Raw genomic sequence first — 14,759 nt, 5'->3', positions numbered from 1 at the left:
ATTAGTGATTTGGCTCCGATCCACCAGGAGATGATCCCGAGTAAAAGCCTCCTCCATTATCCTGTCACAATGTCTCATCACTACACATAATATTAACAGAAGTAATGGGCGCGGTGCACTCGTCCCCCCAGAGCTGCGCTCGCTTCATGCTTCCAGGATAATATGGAATACACATCACCGCTGTGTTTTAAAGGGACAGTAATCCTATAAATCGTGAGGTTATGTTGGTCATCCTATTGTCACTACTGTGGCTGTGAACCCCCAATTCTCAGAGCCAGGGCCGACCGCATAGACTGTACCCCCTGCCCCCGAAAGAGGGATACGGATGGCCTGACACCCAGGGACCCCCACCACTCAGTATTCATTACATGGATTTATTACATAGATAATGTATAGCACTGCTAGAACACCTGATGGTAATATGTGATCACTGTATAGCGGTATTATGTGGTCACTGTGTAAAGGTATTATGTGATCACTGCATAGCAATATTATGTGGTCACTGTGTGAAGGTATTATGTGATCACTGTGTGAAGGTATTATGTGATCACTGTATGGAGGTATTATGTGGTCACTGTATGGAGATATTATGTGATCACTGTACGGAGGTATTATGTGGTCACTGTATGGAGGTATTATGTGGTCACTGTATGGAGGTATTATATGGTCACTGTATGGAGGTATTATGTGGTCACTGTATGGAGGTATTATGTGGTCACTGTATGGAGGTATTATATGGTCACTGTGTGAAGGTATTATGTGATCACTGCATAGCGGTATTATGTGGTCACTGTGTGAAGGTATTATGTGATCACTGCATAGCGGTATTATGTGGTCACTGTGTGAAGGTATTATGTGATCACTGTGTGAAGGTATTATGTGATCACTGCATAGCGGTATTATGTGGTCACTGTGTGAAGGTATTATGTGATCACTGCATAGCGGTATTATGTGGTCACTGTGTGAAGGTATTATGTGATCACTGCATAGCGGTATTATGTGGTCACTGTGTGAAGGTATTATGTGATCACTGCATAGCGGTATTATGTGGTCACTGTGTGAAGGTATTATGTGGTCACTGTGTGAAGGTATTATGCGATCACTGCATAGTGGTATTATGTGGTCGCTGTGTGAAGGTATTATGTCATCACTGTGTGAAGGTATTATGTGATCACTGCATAGCGGTATTATGTGGTCACTGTGTGAAGGTATTATGTGATCACTGTGTGAAGGTATTATGTGATCACTGCATAGCGGTATTATGTGGTCACTGTGTGAAGGTATTATGTGATCACTGTGTGAAGGTATTATGTGGTCACTGCATAGCGGTATTATGTGGTCACTGTGTGAAGGTATTATGTGATCACTGTGTGAAGGTATTATGTGATCACTGTATGGAGGTATTATGTGGTCACTGTATGGAGGTATTATGTGGTCACTGTATGGAGGTATTATGTGGTCACTGTATGGAGGTATTATGTGGTCACTGTATGGAGGTATTATGTGGTCACTGTATGGAGGTATTATGTGATCACTGTACGGAGGTATTATGTGGTCACTGTATGGAGGTATTATGTGGTCACTGTATGGAGATATTATGTGATCACTGTACGGAGGTATTATGTGGTCACTGTATGGAGGTATTATGTGGTCACTGTATGGAGGTATTATGTGGTCACTGTATGGAGGTATTATGTGGTCACTGTATGGAGGTATTATGTGGTCACTGTATGGAGGTATTATATGGTCACTGTGTGAAGGTATTATGTGATCACTGCATAGCGGTATTATGTGGTCACTGTGTGAAGGTATTATGTGATCACTGCATAGCGGTATTATGTGGTCACTGTGTGAAGGTATTATGTGATCACTGCATAGCGGTATTATGTGGTCACTGTGTGAAGGTATTATGTGATCACTGCATAGCGGTATTATGTGGTCACTGTGTGAAGGTATTATGTGGTCACTGTGTGAAGGTATTATGCGATCACTGCATAGTGGTATTATGTGGTCGCTGTGTGAAGGTATTATGTCATCACTGTATGGCGGTATTATGTCGTCACTGTGTGAAGGTATTATGTGATCACTGCATAGCGATATGTGATCACTGCATAGCGGTATTATGTGGTCACTGTGAAGGTATTATGTGATCACTGCATAGCGTTATTATGTGATCACTGCATAGCGGTATTATGTGGTCACTGTGTGGAGGTATTATGTGGTCACTGTGTGGAGGTATTATGTGGTCACTGTGTGGAGGTATTATGTGGTCACTGTGTGGAGGTATTATGTGACCACTGTGTGGAGGTATTATGTGGTCACTGTGTGGAGGTATTATGTGGTCACTGTGGAGGTATTATGTGGTCACTGTGTGGAGGTATTATTAGGTTACTGTGTGGAGGTATTATGTCATCACTGTATGGAGGTATTACAGTGCTTGCCAAAAGTATCGGCACCCCTGCAATTCTGTCAGAGAATACTCAGTTTCTTCCTGACAATGATTGCAATCACAAATTCTTTGGTATTATCTTCATTTAATTTGTCTTCAATGAAAAAAAATAAAATTTGTCATAAAGCCAAATTGGATATAATTCCACACCAAACATAAAAAAGGGGGTGGAGAAAAGTATTGGCGCTGTGTGAGAAATCCTGTGCTGCTTCTGTAATTTGTGTAATAACAGCGCCTGTAACTTACCTGTGGCACCTAACAGGGGCTGGCAATAATAAATCACACTTGCAGCCGGTGACATGGATTAAAGTTGACCCAACCTCTGTCCTGTGTCCTTGTGTGCACCACATTGAGCATGGAGAAAAGAAAGAAGACCAAAGAACTGTCTGAGGACTTGAGAATCCAAATTGTGAGGAAGCATGAGCAATGTCAAGGCTACAAGTCCATCTCCAAAGACCTGAAAGTTCCTGTGTCTACGGTGCGCAGTGTCATCAAGAAGTGTAAGGCCCATGGCACTGTGGTAACCTCCCTAGATGTGGAAGGAAAAGAAAAACTGACGAGAGATTTCAGCGCAAGATTGTGCGGATGGTGGATAAAGAACCTCGACTAACATCCAAACAAGTTCAAGCTGCCCTGCTGTCCCAGGGTACAACAGTGTCAACCCGTACTATCCGTCAGCGTCTGAATGAAAAGGGACTGTATGGTAGGATACCCAGGAAGACCCCACTTCTTACCCCGAGACATAAAAATGCCAGGCTGGAGTTTGCCAAAACTTACCTGAGAAAGCCTAAAACGTTTTGGAAGAATGTTCTCTGGTCATATGAGACAAAAGTAGAGCTTTTTGGGAAAATCCATCAACATAGAGTTTACAGGAAAAAAAAGAGGCATTCAAAGAAAAGAACACGGTCCCTACAGTCAAACATGGCGGAGGTTCCCTGATGTTTTGGGGTTGCTTTGCTGCCTCTGGCACTGGACTGCTTGACTGTGTGCATGGCATTATGAAGTCTGAAGACTACCAACAAAGTTTGCAGCATAATGTAGGGCCCAGTGTGAGAAAGCTGGGTCTCCCTCAGATGTCATGGGTCTTCCAGCAGGACAATGACCCAAAACACACTTCAAAAAGCACTAGAAAATGGTTTGATATAAAGCACTGGAGACTACTAAAGTGGCCAGCAATGAGTCCAGACCTGAACCCCATAGAAGACCTGTGGAGAGATCTCACAATGGCAGTTTGGAGAAGGCACCTTCAAATCTCAGGGACCTGGAGCAGTTTGCCAAAGAAGAATGGTCTAAAATTCCAGCAGAGCATTGTAAGAAGCTCATTGATGGAACCGGAAGCGGTTGTGCGCAGTTATTTTGGCTAAAGGTTGTGCAACCAAGTATTAGGCTAATGCGGGCGTCACACGGTACGATATATCGGGGGATATGCCGTCGGGGTCACGTCGTTAGTGACGCACATCCGGCATCGTTAGAGATATCGTAGAGTGTGACAGCCACGAGCGACGGTGAACGAGCAAAAATACTCATCTTATCGTTGCTCGTTGACACGTCGCTCATTTTCAAAAAGTCGTTCCTCCTTCTGCGCGCCGGTTGTTTATCGTTCCTGAGGCAGCACACATCACTCCGTGTGACACCCCGGGAACCACGAACTTCAGCTTACCTGTGACCGCCGGCTATGCGGATGGAAGGAGGTGGGCGGGATGTTACGTCCTGCTCATCTCCGCCCCTCCGTTTCTATTGGCCAGCCGCTGTGTGACGCCGCTGTGACGCCGAACGTCCCTCCCCCTTCAGGAAGTGGATGTTCACCGCACACAGCGTCGTCACTCAGCAGGTAAGTGCGTGTGACGGGCGTTTAACGACTTTGTGCGCCACGGGCAACTAATTGCTCGTGACGCACAAACGACAGGGGCGGGTGCGATCGCACGATAGATCGTCTTGTGTGACGCCCCCATAAGGGTGCCAATACTTTTGCCTGGCCCATTTTTGGAGTTTTGTGTGAAATGATCAATGATTTGATTTTTGTTTCATTCTCTTTTGTGTTTTTTCATTGCAAGCAAAATAAATGAAGATAATAATAACAAAGAATCTGTGATTGCAATCATTTTCAGGAAGAAACTGAGTATTATCTGACAGAATGGCAGGGGTGCCAATACTTTTGGCCAGCACTGTATGTGATCACTGTATGGAAGTATTATATTGTCACTATATTGTGGTATTATGGAGTCATGGTATGAAGGTATTATGTGGTCACTGTATGGAGGTATTATGTGATCACTGTATAGCGGTATTATGTGATCACTGTATGGAGGTATTATGTGATCACTGTGTGGAGGTATTATGTGGTCACTGCATAGCAGTATTATGTGGTCACTGTGTGGAGGTATTATGTGATCACTGTATGGAGGTATTATGTGATCACTGTATGGAGGTATTATGTGGTCACTGTATGGAGGTATTATGTGATCACTGTATAGCGGTATTATGTGGTCACTGTGTGGAGATATTATGTGGTCACTGTATGGAGGTATTATGTGATCATTGTATGGAGGTATTATGTGATCACTGTATGGAAGTATTATGTGATCACTGTATGGAGGTATTATGTGGTCACTGTATGGATGTATTATGTGATCATTGTATGGAGGTATTATGTGGTCACTGTATGGATGTATTATGTGATCACTGTATGGAGGTATTATGTGATCACTGCATAGCAGTATTATGTGGTCACTGTGTGGAGGTATTATGTGGTCACTGTATGGAGGTATTATGTGGTCACTGTATGGAGGTATTATGTGGTCACTGTATGGAGGTATTATGTGGTCACTGTATGGAGGTATTATGTGGTCACTGTATGGAGGTATTATGTGGTCACTGTGTGGAGGTAGTATGTGGTCACTGTATGCAGGTATTATGTGGTCACTGTGTGGAGGTATTATGTGGTCACTGTGTGGAGGTATTATGTGATCACTGTATGGAGATATTATGTGGTCACTGTATGGAGGTATTATGTGATCACTGCATAGCGGTATTATGTGGTCACTGTGTGGAGGTATTATGTGGTCACTGTGTGGAGGTATTATGTGATCACTGTATGGAGGTATTATGTGATCACTGTATGGAGGTATTATGTGATCACTGTATGGAGGTATTATGTGATCACTGTATGGAGGTATTATGTGATCACTGCATAGCGGTATTATGTGGTAACTGTGTGGAGGTATTATGTGATCACTGTATGGAGGTATTATGTGATCACTGTATGGAGGTATTATGTGATCACTGTATGGAGGTATTATGTGATCACTGTATGGAGGTATTATGTGATCACTGCATAGCGGTATTATGTGGTCACTGTGTGGAGGTATTATGTGGTCACTGTGTGGAGGTATTATGTGATCACTGTATGGAGGTATTATGTGATCACTGTATGGAGGTATTATGTGATCACTGTATGGAGGTATTATGAGATCACTGTATGGAGGTATTATGTGATCACTGTATGGAAGTATTATGTCATCACTGTATAGAGGTATTATGTGATCACTGTATGGAGGTATTATGTGGTCACTATATGGAGGTATTATATGGTCACTGTATGGAGGTATGTGATCACTGTATGGAGGTATTATGTGGTCACTGAATGGAGGTATTATGTGGTCACTGTATGGAGGTATTATGTGGTCACTGTATGGAGGTATTATGTGGTCACTGTATGGAGGTATTATGTGGTCACTGTATGGAGGTATTATGTGATCACTGTATGGAGGTATTATGTGATCACTGTATGGAGGTATTATGTGGTCACTGTATGGAGGTATTATATGGTCACTGTATGGAGGTATTATGTGATCACTGTATAGAGGTATTATGTGGTCACTGTATGGAGGTATTATGTGATCAATGTATGGAGGTATTATGTGGTCACTGTATGGAGGTATTATGTGGTCACTGTATGGAGGTATTATGTGGTCACTGTATGGAGGTATTATGTGGTCACTGTATGGAAGTATTATGTCATCACTGTATAGAGGTATTATGTGATCACTGTATGGAGGTATTATGTGATCACTGTATAGAGGTATTATGTGGTCACTGTATGGAGGTATTATGTGATCACTGTATAGAGGTATTATGTGGTCACTGTATGGAGGTATTATGTGATCAATGTATGGAGGTATTATGTGGTCACTGTATGGAGGTATTATGTGGTCACTGTATGGAGGTATTATGTGGTCACTGTATGGAGGTATTATGTGGTCACTGTATGGAGGTATTATGTGGTCACTGTATGGAGGTATTATGTGGTCACTGTATAGAGGTATTTGGTCACTGTATAGAGGTATTATGTGGTCAGTGCATGAAAATATGTGAGCACTTATGTGGGTAATGTATTGAGATGGTATATGAGCACATTGTGGAGGTATGAAGTCAATATATGGTGGTAATATATGGTCACTGTATGTGGATATCATGTGGATCCTGTATGGCGGTATTTTGTTGCTGTATGGTGATATATGGTCTCTGTTCGGTGGTAGTGTTTGGGCACTGTTCGGTGGTAGTGTTTGGGCACTGTATGTCTGCATTTGAGCACAGTATTGTGGTATTATTTGGTCACTGTATTAGGTTATTTGAGTTTAGTACAATGCTATCTTTAGGCATTGCATGGCAGTATTTGAGTACTGTATGTCGGTATTAATTGACCATTGTATGGTGGCATTTGTTGGTGGTGGCTAGGCATTTTATGATATGGCAATTTGAGAGGTCAGAGGAGGGCGCTCTCTAACTTCAGGCCATTTCTGTACACATCTGATGGGTTTCTTGATATGTGACGATATACAAATCTCTGCCCCGATACATTGTATCAGTCTGTAATCCAGAATAGAAATCATTGCAGCAAACCCTCAGCTGTGAAGATCATTAGTCTGTTCAGGTTTCCAGCCTCTGATTGTATACACGACTGTTTCCAGTCACTGACAGCCAGCGGAGGTAGTACAAGTTGTCAGACATTGAACCATGATGTGTATTAGAAAGGTGCAGAACCTATTATACGAGACGTTCTGTTTCTTCACTCTGTCTATGTGTATTATCCTCGCTGTCCCCGCGCCGGTGTCTGATGGCTTTATACCTGCAGGATCTGGAGTCTGGTGGATCACGCACTCATCGCTCGCTGCAATATGGAGGAGCCCATCCGCTGCGCCGCGGTCAGCACGGACGGCATCCACCTGGCGCTGGGCATGAAGGACGGCTCGTTCACCGTGCTCAGAGTCAGGTGAGTCCTCTGTGCCGGGACGTCTCCTAGCTCCGATCCTCCCCACAAGTCCTCAGTAATTTGGGGTTCACCACTCTCCTCCAGGGACATGACGGAGGTCGTGCACATCAAGGACAGGAAGGAAGCCATTCATGAGCTGAAGTACTCGCCCGACGGAAACTTCCTGGCCGTGGGCTCCAATGACAGCTGCGTGGACATCTACGGGGTGGTGCAGAGATACAAGAAAGTGGGCGAGTGCCTGGGCTCGCTGACCTTCATCACACACATGGACTGGTCCTCCGATAGTAAATATCTGCAGACCAACGATGGAAGCGGCAAAAGAATGTTCTACAGGATGCCAGGTGAGGCCCGCATACCGGCCATAAGGGCCGTCAGAGAGGTCCTATAAGGGACGTCCCATGGGCTGAAAAAAAAATGTCAGAATGTTCTGTGGAATGTTAGGAAGGGATTACAATGTTCTGTGGAATGTTAGGAAGGGATTAGAATGTTCTGTGGAATGTTAGGAAGGGCTTAGATTGTTCTATAGAATGTTAGGAAGGGCTTAAATTGTTCTGTGGAATGTTAGGAAGGGATTAGAATGTTCTGTGGAATGTTAGGAAGGGATTAGATTGTTCTGTGGAATGTTAGGAAGGGATTAGAATGTTCTGTGGAATGTTAGGAAGGGATTAGATTGTTCTGTGGAATGTTAGGAAGGGCTTAGAATGTTCTATAGAACGTTAGGAAGGGCTTAGATTGTTCTGTGGAATGTTAGGAAGGGATTAGAATGTTCTGTGGAATGTTAGGAAGGGCTTAGATTGTTCTGTGGAATGTTAGGAAGGGATTAGAATGTTCTGTGGAATGTTAGGAAGGGATTAGAATGTTCTGTGGAATGTTAGGAAGGGATTAGATTGTTCTGTGGAATGTTAGGAAGGGATTAGATTGTTCTGTGGAATGTTAGGAAGGGATTAGATTGTTCTATAGAATGTTAGGAAGGGATTAGATTGTTCTATAGAATGTTAGGAAGGGCTTAGAATGTTCTATAGAATGTTAGGAAGGGCTTAGATTGTTCTGTGGAATGTTAGGAAGGGATTAGAATGTTCTGTGGAATGTTAGGAAGGGATTAGAATGTTCTGTGGAATGTTAGGAAGGGATTAGATTGTTCTGTAGAATGATAGGAAGGGTTTAGATTGTTCTATAGAATGTTAGGAAGGGCTTAGATTGTTCTGTGGAATGTTAGGAAGGGATTAGAATGTTCTGTGGAATGTTAGGAAGGGATTAGATTGTTCTGTGGAATGTTAGGAAGGGATTAGATTGTTCTGTGGAATGTTAGGAAGGAATTAGAATGTTCTGTGGAATGTTAGGAAGGAATTAGATTGTTCTGTGGAATGTTAGGAAGGGATTAGAATGTTCTGTGGAATGTTAGGAAGGGATTAGAATGTTCTGTGGAATGTTAGGAAGGGATTAGAATGTTCTGTGGAATGTTAGGAAGGGCTTAGATTGTTCTGTGGTATGTTAGGAAGGGATTAGATTGTTCTATAGAATGTTAGGAAGGGATTAGATTGTTCTGTGGCATGTTAGGAAGGGCTTAGATTGTTCTGTGGAATGTTAGGAAGGGCTTAAATTGTTCTGTGGAATGTTAGGAAGGGATTAGATTGTTCTGTGGAATGTTAGGAAGGAATTAGATTGTTCTGTGGAATGTTAGGAAGGAATTAGATTGTTCTGTGGAATGTTAGGAAGGGATTAGATTGTTCTGTGGAATGTTAGGAAGGGATTAGATTGTTCTGTGGAATGTTAGGAAGGGATTAGAATGTTCTGTGGAATGTTAGGAAGGGATTAGATTGTTCTGTGGAATGTTAGGAAGGGATTAGATTGTTCCGTGGAATGTTAGGAAGGGCTTAGATTGTTCTGTGGTATGTTAGGAAGGGATTAGATTGTTCTATAGAATGTTAGGAAGGGATTAGAATGTTCTGTGGAATGTTAGGAAGGGCTTAGATTGTTCTGTGGAATGTTAGGAAGGGATTAGAATGTTCTGTGGAATGTTAGGAAGGGCTTAGATTGTTCTGTGGTATGTTAGGAAGGGATTAGATTGTTCTATAGAATGTTAGGAAGGGATTAGATTGTTCTGTGGCATGTTAGGAAGGGCTTAGATTGTTCTGTGGAATGTTAGGAAGGGCTTAAATTGTTCTGTGGAATGTTAGGAAGGGATTAGATTGTTCTGTGGAATGTTAGGAAGGAATTAGATTGTTCTGTGGAATGTTAGGAAGGGATTAGATTGTTCTGTGGAATGTTAGGAAGGGATTAGATTGTTCTTTGGAATGTTAGGAAGGGCTTAGATTGTTCTGTGGTATGTTAGGAAGGGATTAGATTGTTCTATAGAATGTTAGGAAGGGATTAGAATGTTCTGTGGAATGTTAGGAAGGGCTTAGATTGTTCTGTGGAATGTTAGGAAGGGATTAGAATGTTCTGTGGAATGTTAGGAAGGGCTTAGATTGTTCTGTGGTATGTTAGGAAGGGATTAGATTGTTCTATAGAATGTTAGGAAGGGATTAGATTGTTCTGTGGCATGTTAGGAAGGGCTTAGATTGTTCTGTGGAATGTTAGGAAGGGCTTAAATTGTTCTGTGGAATGTTAGGAAGGGCTTAGAATGTTCTGTGGAATGTTAGCAAGGAATTAGATTGTTCTGTGGAATGTTAGGAAGGGCTTAGATTGTTCTGTGGAATGTTAGGAAGGGATTAGATTGTTCTGTGGAATGTTAGGAAGGAATTAGATTGTTCTGTGGAATGTTAGGAAGGAATTAGATTGTTCTGTGTAATGTTAGGAAGGAATTAGAATGTTCTATAGAATGTTAGGAAGGGCTTAGATTGTTCTGTGGAATGTTAAGAAGGGATTATATTGTTCTGTGGAATGTTAGGAAGGGATTAGATTGTTCTGTGGAATGTTAGGAAGGGATTAGATTGTTCTGTGGAATGTTAGGAAGGGCTTAGATTGTTCTGTGGAATGTTAGGAAGGGATTAGATTGTTCTGTGGAATGTTAGGAAGGAATTAGATTGTTCTGTGGAATGTTAGGAAGGGCTTAGATTGTTCTGTAGAATGTTAGGAAGGGATTAGAATGTTCTGTGGAATGTTAGGAAGGGCTTAGATTGTTCTGTGGAATGTTAGGAAGGGATTAGATTGTTCTGTGGAATGTTAGGAAGGGATTAGAATGTTCTGTGGAATGTTAGGAAGGGCTTAGATTGTTCTGTGGAATGTTAGGAAGGAATTAGATTGTTCTGTGGAATGTTAGGAAGGGCTTAGATTGTTCTGTGGAATGTTAGGAAGGGATTAGATTGTTCTGTGGAATGTTAGGAAGGGATTAGATTGTTCTGTGGAATGTTAGGAAGGGTTTAGATTGTTCTGTGGAATGTTAGGAAGGGCTTAGATTGTTCTGTGGTATGTTAGGAAGGGCTTAGATTGTTCTGTGGAATGTTAGGAAGGGCTTAGATTGTTCTGTGGAATGTTAGGAAGGGCTTAGATTGTTCTGTGGAATGTTAGGAAGGAATTAGATTGTTCTGTGGAATGTTAGGAAGGAATTAGATTGTTCTGTGGTATGTTAGGAAGGGCTTAGATTGTTCTGTGGAATGTTAGGAAGGGATTAGAATGTTCTGTGGAATGTTAGGAAGGAATTAGATTGTTCTGTGGAATGTTAGGAAGGGCTTAGATTGTTCTGTGGAATGTTAGGAAGGGATTAGATTGTTCTGTGGAATGTTAGGAAGGGCTTAGATTGTTCTGTGGAATGTTAGGAAGGAATTAGATTGTTCTGTGGTATGTTAGGAAGGGCTTAGATTGTTCTGTGGAATGTTAGGAAGGGCTTAGATTGTTCTGTGGAATGTTAGGAAGGGCTTAGATTGTTCTGTGGAATGTTAGGAAGGAATTAGATTGTTCTGTGGAATGTTAGGAAGGAATTAGATTGTTCTGTGGAATGTTAGGAAGGGCTTAGATTGTTCTGTGGAATGTTAGGAAGGGATTAGAATGTTCTGTGGAATGTTAGGAAGGAATTAGATTGTTCTGTGGAATGTTAGGAAGGGTTTAGATTGTTCTGTGGAATGTTAGGAAGGAATTAGATTGTTCTGTGGAATGTTAGGAAGGAATTAGATTGTTCTGTGGAATGTTAGGAAGGGCTTAGATTGTTCTGTGGAATATTAGGAAGGGCTTAGATTGTTCTATAGAATGTTAGGAAGGTCTTAGATTGTTCTGTGGAATGTTAGGAAGGAATTAGATTGTTCTGTGGAATGTTAGGAAGGGATTAGAATGTTCTGTGGAATGTTAGGAAGGAATTAGAATGTTCTATAGAATGTTAGGAAGGGCTTAGATTGTTCTGTGGAATGTTAGGAAGGGCTTAGATTGTTCTGTGGAATGTTAGGAAGGGATTAGATTGTTCTGTGGAATGTTAGGAAGGGATTAGATTGTTCTGTGGAATGTTAGGAAGGAATTAGATTGTTATGTGGAATGTTAGGAAGGAATTAGATTGTTCTGTGGAATGTTAGGAAGGGCTTATATTGTTCTGTGGAATATTAGGAAGGGCTTAGATTGTTCTATAGAATGTTAGGAAGGAATTAGAATGTTCTATAGAATGTTAGGAAGGGCTTAGATTGTTCTGTGGAATGTTAGGAAGGGATTAGAATGTTCTGTGGAATGTTAGGAAGGGATTAGAATGTTCTGTGGAATGTTAGGAAGGGATTAGATTGTTCTGTGGAATGTTAGGAAGGAATTAGAATGTTCTATAGAATGTTAGGAAGGGCTTAGATTGTTCTGTGGAATGTTAGGAAGGGCTTAGATTGTTCTGTGGAATGTTAGGAAGGGCTTAGAATGTTCTGTGGAATGTTAGGAAGGGCTTAGATTATTCTGTGGAATGTTAGGAAGGGCTTAGATTGTTCTGTGGAATGTTAGGAAGGAATTAGATTGTTCTGTGGAATGTTAGGAAGGGCTTAGATTGTTCTGTGGAATGTTAGGAAGGGCTTAGATTGTTCTGTGGAATGTTAGGAAGGGATTAGATTGTTCTGTGGAATGTTAGGAAGGAATTAGATTGTTCTGTGGAATGTTAGGAAGGGCTTAGATTGTTCTGTGGAATGTTAGGAAGGAATTAGATTGTTCTGTGGAATGTTAGGAAGGAATTAGATTGTTCTGTGGAATGTTAGGAAGGGCTTAGATTGTGCTGTGAAATGTTAGGAAGGAATTAGATTGTTCTGTGGAATGTTAGGAAGGGTTTAGATTGTTCTGTGGAATGTTAGGAAGGGATTAGATTGTTCTGTGGAATGTTAGGAAGGGTTTAGATTGTTCTGTGGAATGTTAGGAAGGGTTTAGATTGTTCTGTGGAATGTTAGGAAGGAATTAGATTGTTCTGTGGAATGTTAGGAAGGGTTTAGATTGTTCTGTGGAATGTTAGGAAGGAATTAGATTGTTCTGTGGAATGTTAGGAAGGAATTAGATTGTTCTGTGGAATGTTAGGAAGGGATTAGAATGTTCTGTGGAATGTTAGGAAGGAATTAGATTGTTCTGTGGAATGTTAGGAAGGAATTAGATTGTTCTGTGGAATGTTAGGAAGGGCTTAGATTGTGCTGTGAAATGTTAGGAAGGAATTAGATTGTTCTGTGGAATGTTAGGAAGGGTTTAGATTGTTCTGTGGAATGTTAGGAAGGAATTAGATTGTTCTGTGGAATGTTAGGAAGGAATTAGATTGTTCTGTGGAATGTTAGGAAGGGATTAGAATGTTCTGTGGAATGTTAGGAAGGGTTTAGATTGTTCTGTGGAATGTTAGGAAGGAATTAGATTGTTCTGTGGAATGTTAGGAAGGAATTAGATTGTTCTGTGGAATGTTAGGAAGGAATTAGATTGTTCTGTGGAATGTTAGGAAGGAATTAGATTGTTCTGTTGAATGTTAGGAAGGAATTAGATTGTTCTGTGGAATGTTAGGAAGGAATTAGATTGTTCTGTGGAATGTTAGGAAGGAATTAGATTGTTCTATGGAATGTTAGGAAGGGATTAGATTGTTCTTTGGAATGTTAGGAAGGGATTAGATTGTTCTATGGAATGTTAGGAAGGGATTAGATTGTTCTTTGGAATGTTAGGAAGGGATTAGATTGTTCTTTGGAATGTTAGGAAGGGATTAGATTGTTCTGTGGAATGTTAGGAAGGAATTAGATTGTTCTGTGGAATGTTAGGAAGGAATTAGATTGTTCTGTGGAATGTTAGGAAGGAATTAGATTGTTCTATGGAATGTTAGGAAGGGATTAGATTGTTCTTTGGAATGTTAGGAAGGGATTAGATTGTTCTGTGGAATGTTAGGAAGGAATTAGATTGTTCTGTGGAATGTTAGGAAGGAATTAGATTGTTCTATGGAATGTTAGGAAGGGATTAGATTGTTCTTTGGAATGTTAGGAAGGGATTAGATTGTTCTTTGGAATGTTAGGAAGGAATTAGAATGTTCTATGGAATGTTAGGAAGGGATTAGATTGTTCTTTGGAATGTTAGGAAGGGATTAGATTGTTCTTTGGAATGTTAGGAAGGGATTAGATTGTTCTGTGGAATGTTAGGAAGGAATTAGATTGTTCTGTGGAATGTTAGGAAGGAATTAGATTGTTCTATGGAATGTTAGAAAGGGATTAGATTGTTCTTTGGAATGTTAGGAAGGGATTAGATTGTTCTGTGGAATGTTAGGAAGGAATTAGATTGTTCTATGGAATGTTAGGAAGGGATTAGATTGTTCTTTGGAATGTTAGGAAGGGATTAGATTGTTCTTTGGAATGTTAGGAAGGGATTAGATTGTTCTTTGGAATGTTAGGAAGGGATTAGATTGTTCTGTGGAATGTTAGGAAGGGATTAGATTGTTCTGTGGAATGTTAGGAAGGAATTAGATTGTTCTATGGAATGTTAGGAAGGGATTAGATTGTTCTTTGGAATGTTAGGAAGGGTTTAGATTGTTCTGTGGAATGTTAGGAAGGGATTAGATTGTTCTGTGGAATGTTAGGAAGGGCTTAGATTGTTCTTTGGAATGTTAGGAAGGGATTAGATTGTTCTTTGGAA

General features: G+C 41.0%; 1 protein-coding gene across 3 annotated transcripts in view; it reads left to right on the top strand.

The window, feature by feature from the left end:
* The window catches only part of EML5 (EMAP like 5), a 209,534-nt gene that overhangs the window by 101,925 nt on the left and 92,850 nt on the right, over positions 1 to 14,759 (top strand). For all 3 annotated transcript variants that reach the window (XM_075330633.1, XM_075330632.1, XM_075330634.1), the window contains exons 8-9: positions 7,584 to 7,721; positions 7,806 to 8,062. In XM_075330633.1, coding sequence (XP_075186748.1) covers positions 7,584 to 7,721; positions 7,806 to 8,062 — 395 coding nt within the window. The remainder of the gene's footprint in view (positions 1 to 7,583; positions 7,722 to 7,805; positions 8,063 to 14,759) is intronic.

Source organism: Anomaloglossus baeobatrachus, chromosome 12 (genome assembly GCF_048569485.1).
Source record: "Anomaloglossus baeobatrachus isolate aAnoBae1 chromosome 12, aAnoBae1.hap1, whole genome shotgun sequence".
NCBI lineage: Eukaryota > Metazoa > Chordata > Amphibia > Anura > Aromobatidae > Anomaloglossus > Anomaloglossus baeobatrachus.
Note: the sequence above shows the minus strand (reverse complement) of the source record. Positions and strands in the feature narration are given on the sequence as shown.